Source organism: Leopardus geoffroyi, chromosome E1 (assembly GCF_018350155.1).
Source record: "Leopardus geoffroyi isolate Oge1 chromosome E1, O.geoffroyi_Oge1_pat1.0, whole genome shotgun sequence".
NCBI classification, from domain to species: domain Eukaryota; kingdom Metazoa; phylum Chordata; class Mammalia; order Carnivora; family Felidae; genus Leopardus; species Leopardus geoffroyi.
In genome coordinates this window covers 10594133-10613442 of record NC_059330.1, presented here as the reverse complement: position 1 = coordinate 10613442, position 19310 = coordinate 10594133, and the positions used below count along the sequence as shown (strand labels likewise).

The 19310-nt window shown below is 56.6% G+C and overlaps 2 protein-coding genes across 8 annotated transcripts; one reads left to right on the top strand and one right to left on the bottom strand.

Moving 5' to 3' along the window:
• Nucleotides 1-942: 942 nt before the first annotated feature.
• MAPK7 (mitogen-activated protein kinase 7) lies at nt 943-14894 on the top strand. 7 transcript variants are annotated; one of them, XR_006714739.1, is made up of 9 exons: nt 1693-2406; nt 3315-3480; nt 4105-5183; nt 5291-5940; nt 6356-6489; nt 6637-7007; nt 12284-12630; nt 13143-13308; nt 14847-14894. XR_006714739.1 is itself a non-coding variant. In XM_045487555.1 (7 exons), exons 2-7 carry the CDS (start codon nt 2175-2177, stop codon nt 6788-6790), a joined length of 2415 nt encoding a protein of 804 aa, XP_045343511.1. In that variant the 5' UTR covers nt 943-1603; nt 2170-2174; the 3' UTR covers nt 6791-7125. The 7 variants fall into 7 exon arrangements, 4 of the variants coding, with proteins under 4 accessions (XP_045343511.1, XP_045343509.1, XP_045343507.1 ...); XR_006714740.1 differs by having other exon boundaries at nt 12284-12366; nt 13143-14894; XR_006714738.1 differs by having other exon boundaries at nt 13143-14894.
• On the bottom strand, nt 7248-10506 carry MFAP4 (microfibril associated protein 4). Its single transcript, XM_045487556.1, has 6 exons — nt 10394-10506; nt 9989-10067; nt 9592-9746; nt 9003-9099; nt 8722-8904; nt 7248-8322 (listed from the first exon to the last, which is right to left on the bottom strand). Exons 1-6 carry the CDS (start codon nt 10397-10399, stop codon nt 8075-8077), a joined length of 768 nt encoding a protein of 255 aa, XP_045343512.1. The 5' UTR covers nt 10400-10506; the 3' UTR covers nt 7248-8074.
• Nucleotides 14895-19310: the final 4416 nt, after the last annotated feature.

Below are 19310 nucleotides of genomic sequence, written 5' to 3'. Positions count from 1 at the left end.
ATTCATGCTGTGTCTCTCTGTGTCTCAAAAATAAATAAATGTTAAAAAAAAATTTTTTTTTTTAATTCAGTGCTAAAAAAAAAAAAAAAGTATGGAAGAGTTACCAAGGGGCGGGAGCGGGGTGGGGGGCAACTGTCACCATTAAAGAGAAGGGGCTTCTGAGCAGCTGATAGTTTTTTTTTTTTATCTGAATTTAATACAACTGTTGTGTTAAATTTGTGAAAACTGATTGAACTATACACTTACGTCTGACTTTCTGTAAGAAGTAAAAAAAAAAAAAAACCAAAACAACAAAAAAACCACAACAGTGTGGAATATAAACAAAACAAAAAAAGGTTTTAAGATTTTATTTTTTTAGCCTCTACACCCTACGTGGGGCTTGAACTCACAACCCTGAGATCAAGAGTTGGCACGTTCTACCAGTTGGGCCAGCCAGGCGCCCCAACAAAACAAAATTTTTAGGAACAGTGTAGGGCTTGCCAAAATTCGTTTCTGGTCTGGATCCACTTTTCAGCCGCTAGTTAGTGATGCAAGGAAGAGACCCTCTCTACCCGGCACTCGGAGTCTAACCATGGGGTTCCACCCACCGGTCATTGATCATTATTCAGGGCAGAGCCTGCGATCCTGTACTTCTCGCCTCCATACCGTTGTCTGAACCCTTCCCTCTTCTCACTCGGCGGAAAGAGCCACCTTTGGAGTCCCTACTCCAAAGCCCTTTTCCTTACAGCACTACCTCGAGCTTCCTGAAAACCTTTCCTCCCCACCATGTTCATACTTGTCCCCGTGTCACCGCTGCCTCCTCCGCACTGAGCTTTTGAGGGATGGTGCTCCATGAGTATTTGCTATACGGACGAACGAACTACCGGCTCCGGAGTGGGGCGGGGCACCTGGATCCCAGTACTGCTTCCTCTCTCTCTGGGCTCGGCTGACCCGCGGGCTCCGCGGAGGGGTAGAGGCTGGACGCCCCGCTCGCTCTCCCCCTCAGCTCCGCCGCAGCCCAAAGAGCGGAGACCACCGCGGAACCACAGACGGAGAGAACACGCAGGAGGCCGGGAAAACCCGAGCGGACGCCCGGGGACTCCGGAAGCTGGGCGGACGACCAACCACCGGAAGTCAGTGGCGGCTTCAGGCCGGCCGCTCTAGAATCCCAGAGGCCCAGGGTCTCTGTGGTTGGACGCGTCGGATCAACCCTATAGTTTGGGTGGCGCATTACCAAGAGCCGAGCTCCCAGCCGATCGGGAAAATGAGTGGGTGGTGCATAATTCCTCGGGCGATGGGGACTGATAGAGGGAAAGGGGCCTAAGAAGGGAGATTTCATGAGCCGACCGAGAAGGTGACAGATCCACGCACCTCAGCCCTTCCAGCTCCCGGGACCAGAGGTGACTAGCGAGCAGTCAAAACGCAGGATGGCAGTGCGCGCGCACGCACGGGGACGTTGCCTTCCATTCACGCGGCGCCCGGGGCTGCTACTGCGCATGCGTCAGAAGACGGCGCTGGGCGGAGGGTGCACCCCTGCGAAGCGCCGAGAGCCCTTTGGGCGGCTCCCTCCGGCAAGCTGGACAGCGGCGCGCGCGCGCGGGCGGGGGCGTGGCTTCCTCTGCAGGTGGGTTCGGATTGGACGCAGCCAGTAGAAGGGGTGGGAACCTCCTCAGAGACCGCCCAGCGATTGGCTAGAGGCTGGAGGGAGCGTGGTCTTGGGAGGCGGGGCGGGGGGACCGGCTGGGCAGAGCACGACGCTGAGGTGGTGGCGGCGGCCTTAAACAAGTGAGCGAGCGACTCTTTTAGTACCCCTCCACGGGGGAAGGGAGATCGGGGAGGCAGGGGGCACCGGCGACCTCCGAAGGCTCCGAGGAGGTGTCGGAGTGGGGCGCCATTCGGTGAGTGTTGACCGAGAAAAGCGAAGTGCCCCGCCCCTCCCTTTCTTCCTGGACCGCGCCTGGCGGCGCCTCCCCCACCTCCCACCCTGCGTTCTACCCCGGACCTGAGCTCTGGGTTCCAAGTCCGGGTGTGGGACGACGACTGCGTGCCAGCCGCTCTCTTTCGCTCCCTACCTGGCCCCCTTCGGCTTGGGGAACTTGGTAACTCCCTGGTACTGCTCCCCAGCCTCATAGAGGGGAAACTGAGGCCTGGGAGGGCGGCGGGCCCCTCCTCACCAGCGTCTCCGCACAGAAGCCATGGCCGAACCCCTGAAGGAGGAAGAAGGCGAGGACGGCTCTGGGGAGCCGCCCGGGCCGGTGAAGGCGGAACCCACCAACACCGCTGCCTGTGTAGCGGCCAAGAACCTGGCCCTGCTGAAAGCGCGCTCCTTCGATGTGACCTTTGACGTGGGGGACGAGTACGAGATCATTGAGACCATAGGCAACGGGGCCTATGGGGTGGTGTCCTCAGCGCGCCGACGTCTCACCGGTGAGCTTCCCTATCGTGAACCGCTTACAGATCTGGAAGCCGGTTCCCTAGAGAGTGAGAAACCTGCTCCATCTCAAACAGCCAGGAAAGCTGGGATCTACATTCTGGCTGAAGGCAACAAATATCGATGAAGTGTCTTCTGGGGTGCCAGGCTCTGTGTTGGGCACAGTTCTCGGGAGCTGCCATTGGTGGTTTTGCCTATTTCTTTAGAAAAAAAAAAAAAAAAAGACAATACCAATTAGACCAGAATGGAGATCCCATCTTTGGTTTCTAAAAGAGAAAAGTGTTCTGGAGCCAGAGACTGGCGCAAGGAATTGGTGGTGGGATGGGTGAGGTCTGAGATAGAGAGAGAGTGTAGGTAGGGAGAACGAGCACAGGTTATTTAGAGTCAAGGAAGGCTCTGCTACTGATTAGCTGCACAACTAACCTAGTTACTAGCAGGTAACTAGGTTACCATGGGGTGTTATCATGGCCAGCATTGAACTACTAGTATCTGTCTCAGGACAGATGTGAAGGGGAAATCTGATAATGTATGCAAAGTGCTTAGGACAAGGCTTGGCACATAGTAGGTTCTTGTTATAGGATAGTTGTTATTCAGTATATGGTAACTGCATTCTAGAAGGGAGATGTTGGGGGGGCCTGGGTGGCTCAGTGGGTTCAGCTCAGATCATGACCTCGCGGTTTCGTGAGCTGGAGCCCCGCACAGGGTTGTGTGCTAAAAGCCAGAGCCTGCTTCAGATCCTCTGTCCCCCTCTCTGCCTCTCCCCAACCTTTGCACATACTCTCTTTCAAAAATAAATAAAACACTAAAAAAAAAAAAATAGAAGGGAGATGCTGAGAGTGGCCTTTTGCCAATCTGCAGCCACTCTAAGGTACGTCATGGTAGCTTCCTTTTCCCTGCTCCCCAGGCCAGCAGGTGGCCATTAAGAAGATCCCTAATGCTTTTGACGTGGTTACCAATGCCAAGCGGACCCTCAGGGAGCTGAAGATCCTCAAACACTTCAAGCACGACAACATCATCGCCATCAAGGACATCTTGAGGCCCACCGTGCCCTACGGGGAGTTCAAATCTGTGTAAGGAGCAGGGATGGGAGAGAAAGGCAGAGGCGGGACCTTTTCTGAAGGCCGGGGCCATGTTGCTGAAGTTTCCAAAGGGCAGCTGAAGGCAGGCTGGGAAATGTCCCGTGATTCCAGGACCAGTGTCCCTTAGGGCTTTCCCCGGGACAACCGTGATTACTCGTGAAGAGTACAGACGTTACGGTTTTATGAAATTTCGGTATGTGGGATGGCAGACGTGGGACCTTCGTGAGATAACGTCACCCTTTTGTTCTCATAGCAGATATCACTGGTCAATCACAGAGCACTTTCTTAACAAAACCTGGGCAAGCCTGCGCAGTTTTCACCTAGTCTTTCAAGCAGCCACACCAAACAGTGGAGATGGCCCCCAAACTAGACCTATCGGCCAGCCCTGGTTTAGTCCAACCCTGGGGAAACTGGATCTAGACAGAAAAATGATTTAACTTCACTTGAGGTTATGGAAGAGTTGGAGAAGATCCTGACTCTTCATACCATGCCATTGGCCCCTGCAGAGTGCAAGGATGAGGCCATTACCTGCCGCGCTGGGAGGGAGTAGTGAGGCTGAGGCTGGGGCTGCCGCGCCGGCGAGGCAGCCATGCTTGTCTTTCTTGCCCCCTCTAGCTACGTGGTCCTGGACCTGATGGAGAGCGACCTGCACCAGATCATCCATTCCTCCCAGCCACTCACTCTGGAGCACGTGCGCTACTTCCTGTACCAGCTGCTTCGGGGCCTCAAGTACATGCACTCGGCTCAGGTCATCCACCGCGACCTCAAGCCCTCCAACCTGTTGGTGAATGAGAATTGTGAGCTCAAGATCGGTGACTTTGGCATGGCCCGCGGCCTGTGCACCTCGCCAGCTGAGCACCAGTACTTTATGACTGAGTACGTGGCCACGCGCTGGTACCGTGCTCCTGAGCTCATGCTCTCACTGCATGAGTACACGCAGGCCATCGACCTGTGGTCTGTGGGCTGCATCTTTGGTGAGATGCTGGCCCGGCGCCAGCTCTTCCCAGGCAAAAATTATGTGCACCAACTGCAGCTGATCATGATGGTGCTGGGTACTCCATCGCCGGCCGTGATTCAGGCCGTCGGGGCCGAGAGGGTGCGGGCCTATATCCAGAGCCTGCCGCCACGTCAGCCCGTGCCCTGGGAGACAGTGTACCCAGGCGCTGACCGCCAGGCCCTCTCACTGTTGGGGCGCATGCTGCGTTTTGAGCCCAGCGCCCGCATCTCCGCAGCTGCTGCCCTTCGCCACCCCTTCCTGGCCAAGTACCACGATCCTGATGACGAGCCCGACTGTGCCCCGCCTTTTGATTTCGCCTTTGACCGTGAAGCCCTCACCCGGGAGCGCATTAAAGAGGCCATCGTGGCTGAGATTGAGGACTTCCACGCGCGACGCGAGGGCATCCGCCAGCAGATCCGCTTCCAGCCTTCCCTGCAGCCTGTGGCCAGTGAGCCTGGCTGCCCCGACGTTGAGATGCCCAGCCCCTGGGCTCCCAGCGGGGACTGTGCCATGGAGTCCCCTCCGCCAGCCCCGCCGCCGTGTCCTGGCCCGGCACCTGACACTATCGATCTGACCCTGCAGCCACCCCTGCCCGCCAGTGAACCAGCCCCTCCGAAGAAAGAGGGCGCCATCTCAGACAACACCAAGGCGGCCCTCAAAGCTGCCCTGCTCAAGTCCTTGCGGAGCCGACTCCGAGGTGCCTTGTGGAGGCAGCGGCTGGCCAGGGAGTGGGGCTGCAGAGGGGGTACTCCCAGCTTGGACAGGCCACAGACTCTTACCCTCCCCCTGCCAACTTCTCTGCAGATGGCCCCAGTGCTCCTCTGGAAGCTCCTGAGCCCCGGAAGCCGGTGACAGCCCAGGAGCGCCAGCGGGAGCGGGAGGAGAAGCGGCGGAGGCGGCAGGAGCGAGCCAAGGAGCGGGAGAAGCGGCGGCAGGAGCGGGAGCGCAAGGAGCGGGGGGCCGGGGCCTCTGGGGGTCCCTCCACTGATCCCCTGGCTGGGCTGGTGCTCAGTGACAATGACCGCAGCCTGTTGGAGCGCTGGACTCGCATGGCCCGGCCCCCAGCCCCCACACCGGCCCCGGCCCACGCCCCAGTCCCGGCCCCCACCCCAGCCCAGCCCACCAGTCCTCCGGCTGGCCCCCCACCGCAACCTGCAGGCTCCACCTCTGGCCCCCCACCGCAGCCTGCTTGCCCACCCCCTGGCCCTGCTCCCCACCCTGCCAGCCCTCCGGGGCCCGTCCCTGGCCCTGCTCCACTCCAGAATGCCGCCTCTAGCCTCCTGGCTCCCCAGTCGCTTGTGCCACCCGCTGGGCTGCCTGGCCCCAGCTCCGTAGGTGTTCTGCCTTACTTCCCATCTGGCCCGCCCCCTCCAGACCCCGGAGGGGCCCCTCAACCCTCCACCTCAGAATCGCCCGATGTCAACCTGGTGACCCAGCAGTTGTCCAAGTCACAGGTGAGAGGCGAGGCCCGGGCTGTGGGCTCTCCTGGATCTGGGCCCAGGGAAGATGGGTCTGGGGAGTCCTTGCTGTTTGGTGGGGATGGGGGATAGGAGAGTCTTTGGTGTATCTTTATTCCATGAAAACTGAGTGGCAGATGGGGCTTATCTCTGAACTTGTTCTCTTGCTCTTAGAAGAAGCGTAATGCCAACAAGCAGGCTGTCGGGAGACAAATAAGATGCTTCCTGGGAAGAGGGCTTGGACCTAGCTGGTCCCTAACTAGCACTCGATGATTGTCAAGGATTGTCAAGGGTGGTGCTGTCATCTCCCACAGGTGTCCAGGCAGAGGCGCCGGCAGCATCAGGACGGACTTGTAGATGTCTGTCCGCTCTTGATGGTGCCTGTGTCGTAACCTGCCATCATCCGTTGCAGGTGGAGGACCCCTTGCCCCCGGTCTTCTCGGGCACTCCGAAGGGCAGTGGGGCCGGCTACGGTGTTGGCTTTGACCTGGAGGAATTCCTAAACCAGTCTTTCGACATGGGCGTGGCTGACGGGCCACAGGATGGGTAAGATGGCAGGACCGAGCTTCTGGAATGGGGCTGTGGGTAGGGTTTCCTGTTGGAGGAGGAGCTCGCCTGTGGGATGGGCAGGGAGCCAGCCTAGGCTAACAGTGCCTTTCCCCTCCACTCTCCCTGCTTCCCTTATCCCCGCAGCCAGGCAGACTCGGCCTCACTCTCGGCTTCCCTGCTTGCTGACTGGCTGGAGGGCCATGGCATGAACCCTGCCGACATTGAGTCCCTGCAGCGTGAGATCCAGATGGACTCCCCAATGCTGCTGGCTGACCTGCCTGACCTCCAGGAGCCCTGAGGCCCACGGCCTGTGCCTTGCTGCGGGGGGCAGACCCAGCTACAAGACTCACAGAAACGTCTCCAAGGGCTGGAGCCTTGGGCCCAGCAGCAGAAGCTTGGCTAGATTATTCTGCAGGTTCATCTCAGACACACTCTGCAGCCTTAAGCAGCCACCTGAGCCACCACCAAGTCATGGAAGGATCAGGAAACCTCTACTCCTTGAGCGATCCTTTTCAGTATTGTATTTTTATTATTATTATTATTATTATTATTATTATTATATTAATATTATGACACAGTCTTTTTGCCATCAAAATGAGGCCTGTGAAATATAAGGTTCCCTTTAGTGCCTAACTCTAGATGTCTTTTTGGAGTTGAGAGCAGGGTGTCGTAAGTAGGGGAGCAAGGGGGAGCCGGGTCCCCCCACGTTTGGGGGCCGAGCAGACAACACTTGCATGCACAACAGCCAAAACCAGTTCATTCAGATCCTGAGGTTTATTGAGATCTTCGCTCCCCACCTGCTTCCAGCCCCACAGGAGGTGGTCCTCTGCCCCCTCATGTGGTCAAACCTCAACCCTGGGGTGGGTGGGGGACCTTGTGTCTATGCCTACCGTGGTTGTACCTGTTTTCGAGCGGCATGCGGTAACTGCTGAAATACAGTTTTGGCATTGAGCTCTAGGGGCTGGGACAGGCAGGTAGGGGAAGCTGAGTATGACAGTGAGATGGGGCTGGGGGTCCATGGTGCTCACCGATGGGGGATGAGTTGGTGGGAGGGAAGCGGAGGACGGAGATACTCGGAACGGTGCGGGGAGCGCCGGGCTGTGGCGGCAGTGGCCACACGTGGGTAGCCTGGCGCAGGCCGTGGGTATTGGTCAGGCTACGCCAGCTCAGTCTAGCACACTAGGGTGGCTCCAGACCGAGGAGCCCGCGGTGAGGAAGCTGGCTGAGGTGGAATGCGGAAGCCCACAGCCGAGGAGAGCGGTTCGGCCTTTGGGGTAGGGCAGAGGCAAGGAAGAGTCTCCTGGAGCCCAGTCAGGTCTGGGCCAGGACGGCTGCGCCTTTCAGAGGAGGCCTGGGTCAGCTGCTGGCCGCGTGGCCTGTGACGAAGGGAACAGAGGCCTGGCCTGGAGATGGACACCCTGGGGGTGACGGGATCCGCTGGGGCGAGAGCCGCGAGATCCCCTGTGAGAAGCAGGTGCTAAGAGAGCAGTAGGCAGGGGTGAGGCCAGGGCGCAGAGGGAACACTCATGGAACCCTGGAGCAGCTAGAAGGGGGAACTCGGGGCCTGACGGGGGCCAGCCCCTCAGGCCCGGCGGATTTTCATCTCGGTGCGCTTGAGGGAGTAATAGAAGCCCTTCCACTGGGCCCAGTTGATGCCATTAGCATAGGAGAGGTGGGAGCCGCCCAGGTAGAAGCCGTTGAGGTTGGCGAAGTGGCAGCTGCGGAACCAGAAGGCTCCCGAGGAGAGGGCTGCACAGTTCTGCACAAAGAGGTCCTGGTCCCGGTCGAAGGTGGAGAATTTCTGGCCGCTGTGGTAGGACAGGGAGTCGCCTGGCGGAGGGGAGGAGGGATGGGGCCATTGAGGCGGGGTGCAGGGCCCCGTGCTGGCAGGGAGGGGGATGGCGGGGACGGGGGACGCTACGCGAGGCGTCACGTGGCAGCCTGGCGGGACGGGGCACCCTCCCTGAGTCCGCTGTTGGGTAGCTGTGCTCCTGCAGTGAAGGGAAACAGCTGCTCCCCGCAGCGCTGCCTGGAGTGAGGGGACACGGCTTCTCCCAGGGCCGAGGCCCAAGCTGGGTGGGAGCCAGCAGGGCCCTTTCGGGCCAAGCGGGGAGGGAGGGGCCCAGAAAGGGCTGGGAGCCAGCTGGGTAGTGCCAGCCCTGCCTTCTCCCCGCCCCCCCCCGCTCCCCCCCCCCCACAGCCCCTTGTTAGGGCGGCAGCAGGGGGTACCTGCCCCGCCGTCCTCGAAGCCTGCCACGTAGAGGGTGTAGCCGTCCTCCTCGGCACTGACCGCGTTGGGCGAGATGGAGAATTCGGCGTACTTGGCCGAGGCCGTGTTGTTCTCAAAGTCCTCCAGGTCCACTCGTAGCTCATACTTCTGCTTCAGCGTCAGGAGGTGCAGGTTCTGCAGCCCTGGGTAGGGGGTGGGGGTGGGGGGAGGGGCAGCTGCTCAGCAAAGCTCTGGCTCAGGGCGGCCCCCAGCCCACCGGACGCCCCTGCCCCCGCCTTACCCAGCCAGTACTCCCCGTCGGCACGGCCAAAGCCCAGCTTGTAGTCATTCCAGCCCCGGAAAAAACTCACGGAGCCATTGAATCTCTTCTGGAAAACCTGGAGCACAGAGGACAGGCCTGGACGATCAAGAGTCCAGGGGGTGGGGGCCTCACGCAGGCACGGACCCTGTGGTGCTGAGGGGCTTCGTTAAAGGACCAGACTGGGGCCTAACACGAGGCACGCACTGGCACCAGGCCCCTCGGTGAGCAGCTCCCGAGTGCCAGGGAAGGGTTAAGAGGGGGAGTAAGTCGTTCTAGACTTCAGGCAGCTGGCAGTGAGTTCCAGTGTGGGCTGTGTGACTTTGGGCAAATGACTTCACCTCTCTGGGCTCCAGTTCCTCTATAGAAGGTACCTTTCTCCCAGGATTATTGTGAGGATACAGGCACTAGCCTGCCTTAGGCACCTGGAATTCAGTGTCGGCGGCGGCTCACAAGCTACACCGCGGATATCGTGACCCCATTAGAGATGACAAAACCGAAGCTCCCGGAGGTGAAGCTCGGTCACACAGCCGGGGCAAGAACCTGGCCTCGGTTCCTTCCTCCCACTCACCGTCCACTTGCCGCCCCCGGTGGTCATGTCACAGAAGACAGGCACGGGCACGCTGGGGCCCGAGGGGTAGATGAGGTACACGCCGTCCTCCTGGTAGCCCTGGGCGTAGATGTCATCGCAGTCCAGGGGCTGCTGAAGGCAAAACTTCTCCAGAGCTGGGGGCAGGGGCGGGGAGGGTGAGGAGAGGAGACCAAGGCATACCCGGCACCCCGCAGCTTGCCCCCGTTCCTAGGGGCACAAGCAATCACGGCATTTCTTCCAGGGTGGGGCAGGGGGGGATGCTCAAAGATCACCTCCACCTGCCCCGTGCTGTAGAGGAGGGGATGGCATCCCGGCTCCCAGAAATGACGGCTCAGAGTACTCTCTCCTCGCCCACCCTGCTGGCCGGGCTGCTTACCGTCTCCCCGGATCCCAGAGGCCTGGGGGGCGCAGGGGGGCGTGGAGAGAAGCAGCAGCAGCGGCAGGGCCAGGAGGGCCTGGGATAGGACGACAGGGTCACCTCACCGCAGCCCCCCCCCCCTCCACCCCCCGCCACCAGCCCCAGAGCTCCTTGCGTTCTCTGCACCGGTCCCTCAAGCAGACCACCCCCTGCCAGGAGCCCCTTGCCTTCCCCCTCTGGCCCCTCTTTCCCCGCCAGAGGAACCCCACGCTCTGGGCCAGGCCCGGGGCCTCACAGCTTAAGAGTCTCCCCTGGATCACAGGAATGTCCTGTGCCTTCATAGCCCCCTCTCTGGTAAGGGCCTCTTCCCCCAGGGGGGCTCAGGCCCCCGGTGCCGTGAGTCCCCTGCCCCGGGCCCAGTACCTTCATGCTGCCAGTTCAGCTCGGAGCGGCTGGGTGTCTGCTGCCCCAGACTGCGCCCCAGACTGCACCCGCCCAGAGTTATGTGCTGGGCCCTGGCCAGCCGCCCTGGCCCCGCCCCCTGTAGCTGCAGAGCCCCCCTCACCCCTCCCCGGCTCTGAACCAGCATCTGCTTTCATGGTCAGGGGGGCCAGGGGATGTGGGGCCCGGGCCAGGGGACCACCTGCGTCTCATTAGGCCTGTCGGGGGTAGATTACTGGGGAGTTCACTCCCTGCTGAGTCACCCCGCTCCCTGGAGCCCCTCTACCACCCACCCCCTGGACCTGGTACCCCCAGCCCATCCCCTGCTTCCCAATGTCCCCCCCCCCCAACACACACCCCCCCCAGATGTCTGTTTATTTTCTTCCCCGGCCTGTGTTTCATCAGCCTTTGGGGGAAGGCTAAGGAGTGGTGGGGAGGGTGTGGGCATGCCTGGGTTCTGGGGAGGGGAGGCCCATTATGGGGGAGCAGAGGGCTGGGGAGGCAGCTTAGGAGCTCCTGATGTGGGAGCCTGTCTGGGGCTGGAGGGGGATAGGGGCAGCGGGGGCCAGGCCGTCTCCTGGCAGGGCTGGGACATTTCTGAGCCATGAGCACAGCCTGCAGGCGTCCAACTGCTGTCTGCCCCAGCTCAAGCCAGGGCCCCTCTCCAGCCCCCTCCCAGCCCCCCTTGCTCTGGCCCCTCAGGCCCCCTCCTTTCCCCTCCCACAGTGTTCCCCGGGGATCTGAGCGCACTGAGCGAGGGGCCTCTCTTGTTCTCTTCACCTCACCCCACCTCCCTTCCTTCTCCCAAACCTTTTACCTCAGCCCCCATCCCACCTCAGCCTCCCCACTGAGACCCCTCTTAAGTAGTGTCTCATTTTCTCAGCCCTGAAAGCCTGCCTCTTGCCTCCTCGCCCCCATTGAGCCCGGGTGTCCTCCTGTCCGCCTCCCAAGCATTCCTGGGGCCCACCGGCTCCTGTCTCCATTTAGGTTCCAGGCCTCCTTCGAGCCCTCCCAGGTGCTCGTCACCCCCAGCCTCTTCACGGATGCCCCTGCTTCCGTTCCCTCCCCTTCCTTCCATCCTCTGCGCAGGCTGCCAGCACAATCTTTCTGGAGGGCTGCTTTGTCATCACCTGCTTAAAGCCTCTGGTGGTTCCCTGTCGCCTCAGGGCTGAGACTGTTGCTCACCTTGGACTCGAGAGGAATTTTAAGTCCGGCTTAGGCTTACCTTAAGGACCTCATCCCCTGACTGCCTGTGACTCCTCAAGTACAATCTGGCCACACCAGATTTCTCGCCGTGGAGCTCCCCCCTCCCCCACCTTTGCCCACTCAGTTGTTCCCTGAGGGGCCCACCCGGTAGAGTCGTCTCTACCAGGCATTGGGTGCAAACGGGCCAGGTCAGTGTCATTCCTGCACGCTTTGCACGCATCACAGACTGGCATGTGTGTTCGGTCACAGATCAAATATCTTTTGAGCACCCACTTTGTGCTGGCTGTTGGGGACACAGTTTCTGCCCTTAAGGAGTGGCAAACACCGGCATTAGCTCATTGCAGATGTTAACGTGGTTATACAGGAGCCTCTGTGGAATGGATGAACAAATGAGGTATCCAGAGGCACAGAGTAAGAAAGGGCTCTGGCCCAGGTCCCCTCTCCTAAGTCAGTAAGCCCCTTGGATGAGCCCGGGTGGCTTCCTTGACTCGGCTCTGTAATTGCTGGTAAGAGTTGTCTCTCCCCCTAGTTGTGTCGTGCCCTGGAGCCAGGTTGCCAGCTTTCAGATCCCGGCTGTGCCACCTGTTAGCTGGGAGACCTTGGACAAGTGCTCTCTGCTTCAGTTTCCCCCTTTGTAAAATGAGGATAGTAATAGCTCCTTCCCAGGGCTGTGCTAAGAAGGAATCTATAACAAGTGCCTATATACCATATGCCACAGTACCCACGATGCGTGACTCTACCTACAATCGGTAAGTAAGAAATTTTAGTTATCGTCGTTAACGTCACGATTGTGATCTCAGGTGAACGGTGTGCCTTCCATGTGATTTTTATCCTTGCCTGTGGAAGAGATAGTTGCCTGCCTCTCCGCATCCTCCATCGTTCCCTCAGTCCTTTGTAAAGGCAGGGAGCTACTCCGTCTTCCTGCCGTTTGCCCTGTTGCCGGGCACGATGGCTGGAGCTCCAGCCACCTCTTTGGCCAGTGAGGATGAGGCCCCGTCAAGAGATGGCAGAAGGTGGGTGTGTCTGGCTGGCTCATTCGGCAGAGCATCCAACTCTTGACCTCGGGGTTGTGAGTTTGAGCTCCACGTTGGGTGTAGAGAGCACTCAAAAAAGAAAAAAAAAAAAAAAAGAAAGAGAGAGAGATGGTGGAGCATGATCGGGGAGGAGTTGGGTCCCTCAGGACTTCGTGGAGTGGGTCCAAGGCCAAGCTCTGGACTGCCCTTCCCTAAGCCTCATTTACGTGCAAGAGAAAGAAACTTTTATCTAGCTTAAGCCTCCGTTGTTTTTCTCCTGTTACACACAGCTGAATCTAATCCTAATACATCTCTCCTTTCAGCAAATGCCAGCTAATTTTAGCACAGGCTACAAATAGGAAAATCATGAAAAATCAGTCATCAAAACAAATAATAAAATATGTAGTAGAATACAACTAATAAAAAAAAATGTAGGCAGAAAAAATTAAGCAGGGAGGCATCAGTCATATTTTGCCTTTTTTTTTTTTTTTTTTTTTTTTTAACTTCACAAGAACGTATGTAGGTGTGGCAAAGCAGGCACTCTGTTCACTGGATGTGGTCGGGAATTCGTTGAACCTTCCAGAGAAAGAGGCTTGGTACATACCAAGAGTCAGGAACACCTCTCTGAAACTGCCGTCTGAAGGAAATACTCTGACATTTGACAAGGCGCGTGTACTGGTCAGTGGGCGTATTCGTGGGCTGCCCACCACGGGAACCTTCTTCCCGTGTTTGGGGGATTCCCCCCCCCCCCACCTGGAATACCTGTGCTTGCTCTCCCAGCCTTCCTTGCGGTTCTGTTGAGGGCACCTGACCTCGGTTCAGCCAACCAAAAGCATTGCCCTGGGCTTTGTTTAGGGAGAGCTTGGTTTAAGAAGCAGGAGATTGAAGAATTCACTCTTGGGGCGGCAGTGACCCCCGAGGCATCTGACTTCTGGTCCTCTGGCTGGTTGGTGGTGGCTTTGCAAGCACGGTACCGAGTCACATAGGCTCTGGCTCGGGCTGCAAAGCCCTGAGCTTGGTTCTCAGCACCTCTTGGCAATTGGTTTTCTCTGCCCACGATCTGCTTGCAAAAGACCCCCTTCTCATGAGTGAAGATGTTTACATGAGGGCTTTTTCACGGCCAACAGCAGACGCCAACCCTGACCAACATTGTTGGAAGGCTTTCGGGGCCTTGGAATTGTGGAGGACTAGCGAGACTGGGGACCAGTGGTTGCTCAGGCTGCTCCAAGGTCCTCAGTGGTGGTCTTGTAGTGGGGACAGTCTGTCAGGGTGGTGCTGCTCCCTGGACAGGCCGGGTCTTGGTCAGCCTGCGAGCCAGGAGGCGGGGAGCACCCGTCCCACTGGCCTTGCTTCGGTCGCTTGCCTACCCACTTGGCATTTGCCCCTCCACCTCCTCATCACTGGGTTCCCGTGGCCCCTGGCTTCTGGCTGGTTTCGGCCAGTGGGAGGCACCGACAGGAGGTGGAAGAAGAGGGAGGTTGGGGTGTTTGTCCCTGGCTCCCACCCTGCCTAGGACTGTGGTTTCAGCAATGGCTGTGCCCGCCTCCCCACCTCCAATTATAGCTCTTGCCGTAACCCCCTTCACTGGCCCTGATAACTCCATATCCTCCCCTTACCCCTGCCGCCTGGGATGCTAAGGCCCCCACCACTGCTAGTCCCAGGGTGGCTTCCTTAATGCCCACGCCCAAGTAAGTAGTCCATTAAATTCCCTTACAAACAGAAGCTGAGGCTGCCTTTGTTTCTTGCCAGGACCCTGACGGACACCAGGGCTTTCTTTGGTTTTGTTCTAAAAGCCCAGCTCCCGTGGACTGTCTTAGACAACAGCCAAAGACAAGACCCCCGCACTGTCTGTGGGTGCCGGGCGTCGTGTCTCCATAGGACTTTCCTAACTGTTCCTCGGCTCATCACCCGGCCTTCAGCCCGAACCGGGAGAGGGCTGAGGAGGGGAGTTTTTGAAGGGAACTCCCAGGAGCAGAGGGCACTCAAGGAGGGGAGAGGGTGTGTCCCCCAACTCGGGCCATGCGAGGGGGCTCCAAGAAGGGTGAGGCTGTCTGTAGGAGAGACCCTGGCTGAGCGGCTGCAAAGGGCCGCTACTGCAGCAGGGGGAGGGGCTGTTGGGAAGAGGGCTGGGGCCCTCAGGCTCACTGGCAGGACAAGGATGTAGTGTCCCTTGAGCACGTCTAGGACACATCAGGCATCCTTTAATCCCTATGTAGGCAGCTGCGGACAGACATGACTTTCAGCCCTGCTGGAGCTAGAGGGGGGAAAAATGACAATGTGAAATGATGAGCCTAGTGAAAAAGAAAGCAGAGGAGGGGTGGGAAGGAAGGCCATGGTGAGAAGGGGTGACAGCTGACTCGGGCTCCCAGGTCCACCGTCGCTTTTGTGATGGGGGACGCTTCCCTCCCCATATTTTCCCTCTTTGTCAAGGGGGCAATGAGGAAGCGTTTGGTGTCTCTCCCCGCTTTTCTTGGTAGTTTGGGGCAAGTTCAGTTGATGGAGCTCAGAGGGTGGCCAAGAGTAAAGCAGGTTGGAGATGCGGAGGGAATCGAATGCCAGGCTAAGTCACTCGAAGCGGACCCTGAGGCCTTTGGAACTGGGGTGTGTTGAGGCATGATCTTGCGTCTCCTGTTTGCCCCCTGGGATTTATGTAACCTCGATTTTATTTTGGTGGGAGAGAGGTGTGCATGCTGCCTACCAGGGAAAACATACAGGTGATAGGTTGGTCTTCCTTTCTTAAAATAAAGGAGGGGCGCCTGGGTGGCTCAGTCGGTTAAGTGTCCGACTTCAACTCAGGTCGCGATCTCATGGTTCGTGAGTTCAAGCCCCACGTCAGGCTCTGTGCTGACAGCTCAGAGTCTGGAGCCTGCTTCAGATTCTGTGTCTCCTCCTCTCTCTGCCCCTCCCCTGCTTGCTCGCTCTCTCTGCCTCTCAGTAATAAATAAACGTTAAAATTTTTTTTAAAAATAAAATAAAATAAAATAAATAAAATAAAATAAAATAATAAAATAAAGGAATGCATAGGCATAGTTGGGAAAAAGGTGTGCTGAAAGGCCCTTCCTTGAAAAACAGCATTCCCACCCTGGTGTTTGAGTCCTTCTGGTGGGTCTTTTCTGTTTCATTGTGTGGCCACTTGGGGGCCCTTCAACGCTGGAGGCTGTGTCCTCATTCTGAGAATGTTCGGCTCTGTTGCCTGTTCTCCATTTTCTCTGTTCTCTCTCTTTTTAGCTTTAAAAATGTTATTCTTAAGTAATCTCTGCACCCAGTGTAGGGCTCAAACTCATGACCCCAGGATCAAGAGTCTCACGCTTCACCGACTGAGTCAGCCAGGCACCCCTCTGTTCTCTTTCTTGTAATTTTATTAGTTAGATGCTGGCCCTCCCAAATCAATCCTGTATTTGTTCTTATCTTTTGTCTGACATTTTTCATCTCTGTGTTTTTAATTCTAATTTCTGGAGCCCACCCTTAATGTCCAACATTCCTATTGACTACAATATTAGCTTTTCATGTTATTTTTATTTTCCAGGTCCCTCTTGTTTGAAGGCTTTATTTGGGGTATAATTTACATATCATAAAATCTACCCGCTCCTTTAAAAAATATAGTCTTTATTTTCTTTTAGTTATTTTTTTTAAGAGAGGGGGGTGCAAGTGAGCAGAGAGAGAGAGAGAGAGAGAGAGAGAGAATCCTATGAGGGGCAGACAGAGAGAGAGAGAGGGAGAGAGAGAGTGGGGCTCACCCAAAGCAGGGCTTGTGTTTTACCCAGAGTGGGGCTCGTGCTTACCCAATGTTGGACTCGAACTTGTGAACCGTGAGATCATGACCTGAGCCAAAGTCAGATGCTTAATGACTGAGCCACCGAGGTGCCCCAGTAGTCTTTATTTTTTATTTTTTATTTTTTTTAATTTTTATTTTTTTTTTCAACGTTTATTTATTTATTTTTTTGGGACAGAGAGAGACAGAGCATGAACGGGGGAGGGGCAGAGAGAGAGGGAGACACAGAATCGGAAACAGGCTCCAGGCTCCGAGCCACCCGCCCAGAGCCCGACGCGGGGCTCGAACTCACGGAGCGCGAGATCGTGACCTGGCTGAAGTCGGACGCTTAACCGACTGCGCCACCCAGGCGCCCCAGTAGTCTTTATTTTTTAGAAGACTTTTACGTTCACGGCAAAACTGAGAGGAAGGTACAGAGGTTTCCTATGTAGCCCCTGCCCCCACACATGCACGATCAACGTCCCCTAGCAGAGTGGGACATTTGTTACAGTGGGTGAACCTTCACTGACACATCATCGTCACCGCAAGTCCATAGGTCACACAGGGCTCCCTCTCGGTGTCGTACATTCTATGGGTTTGGATGGATGTATAACCACATCCCACCACTAAGCATCATATAGAACAGTTTACTGCCCTAAGGACCCTCGTGATTCACTGATTCGTCCCCGTACCCCCCGGCAACCGCGGATATTTCTACTGTCTCCATAGCTTTGGCTTTTTCATAGTATCACGTAATTGGGATCACACAGCACATAGCCTTCTCAGAGGAACCTCTCTGACTTAGTGATGTACATCTAAGGTTCTTCGCTGCCTCTCGTGGCTTGGTAGCTCGTTTCTTTGTAGTGCTGAATAATATTCCGTTGTCTGATGGACCACAGTGTACCCACTCACCTACAGAAGGACACCTTGGCTGCTTCCAGGTGTCGGCAGTGGTGAACGAAGCTGCTATGTTTGGGTGAATAGCAAGGAGTGTGGTCGCTAGGTCATATGATAAAGAGTACGTTTAGCAACGTAAGAAACGGCTGAACTGTCTTCCCCAGTGGCTGCACCCCTTTGCACTCCCACCAGCAACGACTGAGAGTTCCTGTCATTGCCACATCCTTGCCAGCATTTGATGGTGTCGGTATTTTGGCTTTTGTGGTTTTGTTGTCTTAATTTGCAATTCCCTAACAACATGTGATGTGGAGCCCCTTTCCACGTGCTTACTTGCCATGTGCATGTTTTTTAAAAAACTTTTATTGTATTTTATTTTTCGAGAGCGACAGGGTGCAAGTGACTGAGGGAGGAGAGAGAGGGAGAGAATCTCACGAGGGACAGAGAAGCATGCTCACCCAAAGCGGGGCCCAGACTCACCAGATCCGGAACTTCAACTCATGAACCGTGAGGTCGTGGCCTGAGCCGGTCAGATGCTTAACCGGCTGAGTCACCCAGGCACCCCATCTGCATGTGTTCTTTGGTGAGGCATCTCTTCAGATCTTTTGCCCATTTTTTTTTTTTTTAATTTTTTTTTTTTTCAACGTTTATTCATTTTTGGGACAGAGAGAGACAGAGCATGAACGGGGGAGGGGCAGAGAGAGAGGGAGACACAGAATCGGAAGCAGGCTCCAGGCTCCGAGCCATCAGCCCAGAGCCCGACGCGGGGCTCGAACTCACGGACCGCGAGATCGTGACCTGGCCGAAGTCGGACGCCCAACCGACTGCGCCACCCAGGCGCCCCTCTTTTGCCCATTTTTAAATCCGGTTGTTTTCGTGATGTTGAGTCAATTGCTCCTTTTTAACGCATGCAGTGTTTTTGGTTTTGCTTTGTTTCGTTGTGTTTTATGAACGTGCATCTTCTCTTCTTTGGAGATACCAATCACAACTGTGAGGTTTTCTTCCGTTTCCTGCATTATCTCTACTTCCTCCATTTTTTTTAAACGTTCACTTATTTTGAAAGAGAGTGTGTGTGTGAGCTGGAGAGAGGGGCAGAGAGAGAGGGAGAGAGAATCTTAAGTAGGCTCCATGCTCTGTGCAGAGTCTGATGTGGGGCTCGATCCCATGGCCGCGAGATCATGACCCACGCCACAATCAAGAGTCAGACGTTCCACCGACTGAGTCACCCGGGTGCCCCTCCTCCATGTTGCTTATTTGACTTGGTCGCCGTCTCGTGTGTTTGAGGCTTTCGTCAAATACCTGCTGCTGATTTGTTCAAGTTTGGGAGAAGGCTCTGGAACCTGTTAGGAAGCTCTGTGGACCCAGGTGGGGCTGGGCCTCGCTGCGGCTGACGGGTCAGAAGGTGTATCCTCCATAGAACAGGAAACCTCACTATAGTAGCACAACCAGCTGGAGGTATTTTGTTTCTGTTTTTCCACAAGAAAGAAACAAACTACAGAAATGGACAGAGCAGGGCTACTTGAGAAGCTGGAACTTTTTTCACTTCCTTCCTGTATTTTCGGTGGATTTTGGAAGGAAGAGGAAACGAATGTGAGAGATAAATCCACCAGATTTAACCCCCCGGACTATTTGAGTATCTCGTTTTGTTTTAAAGCATTTCTTGCTGTTGGCACAACGTTCTGCCTTCTATCAAGGAAGAAGCTGATGCTCAAAGAGGTGACAGCACCGGGGCTCGCACCTGAAGCCCGTTCTTTTCCCATGTTTCTGGGAGCCCCAAGAGACTTGTGATCCCATGGGACAGGAGGACATTAGGTACGCGGGACACGTGTGGGAGCAGGCCAGGCCACATTCAGTGAGGCCGTGGTTAGAGGGAGATCCAAGTATGGAGGAAGACGGAGACTCCCAGCCCATGGAGGGTGAGGAAGGCTTCTTAGGGCCCCAGGCGGCTGGCATGACACAGGCCCTTGCGGGTACACACAGCACTCTCCGTGGTGCCTGCCCCACAGTGCCTGGTCAGCCAGGTCCTGGCTTCTGT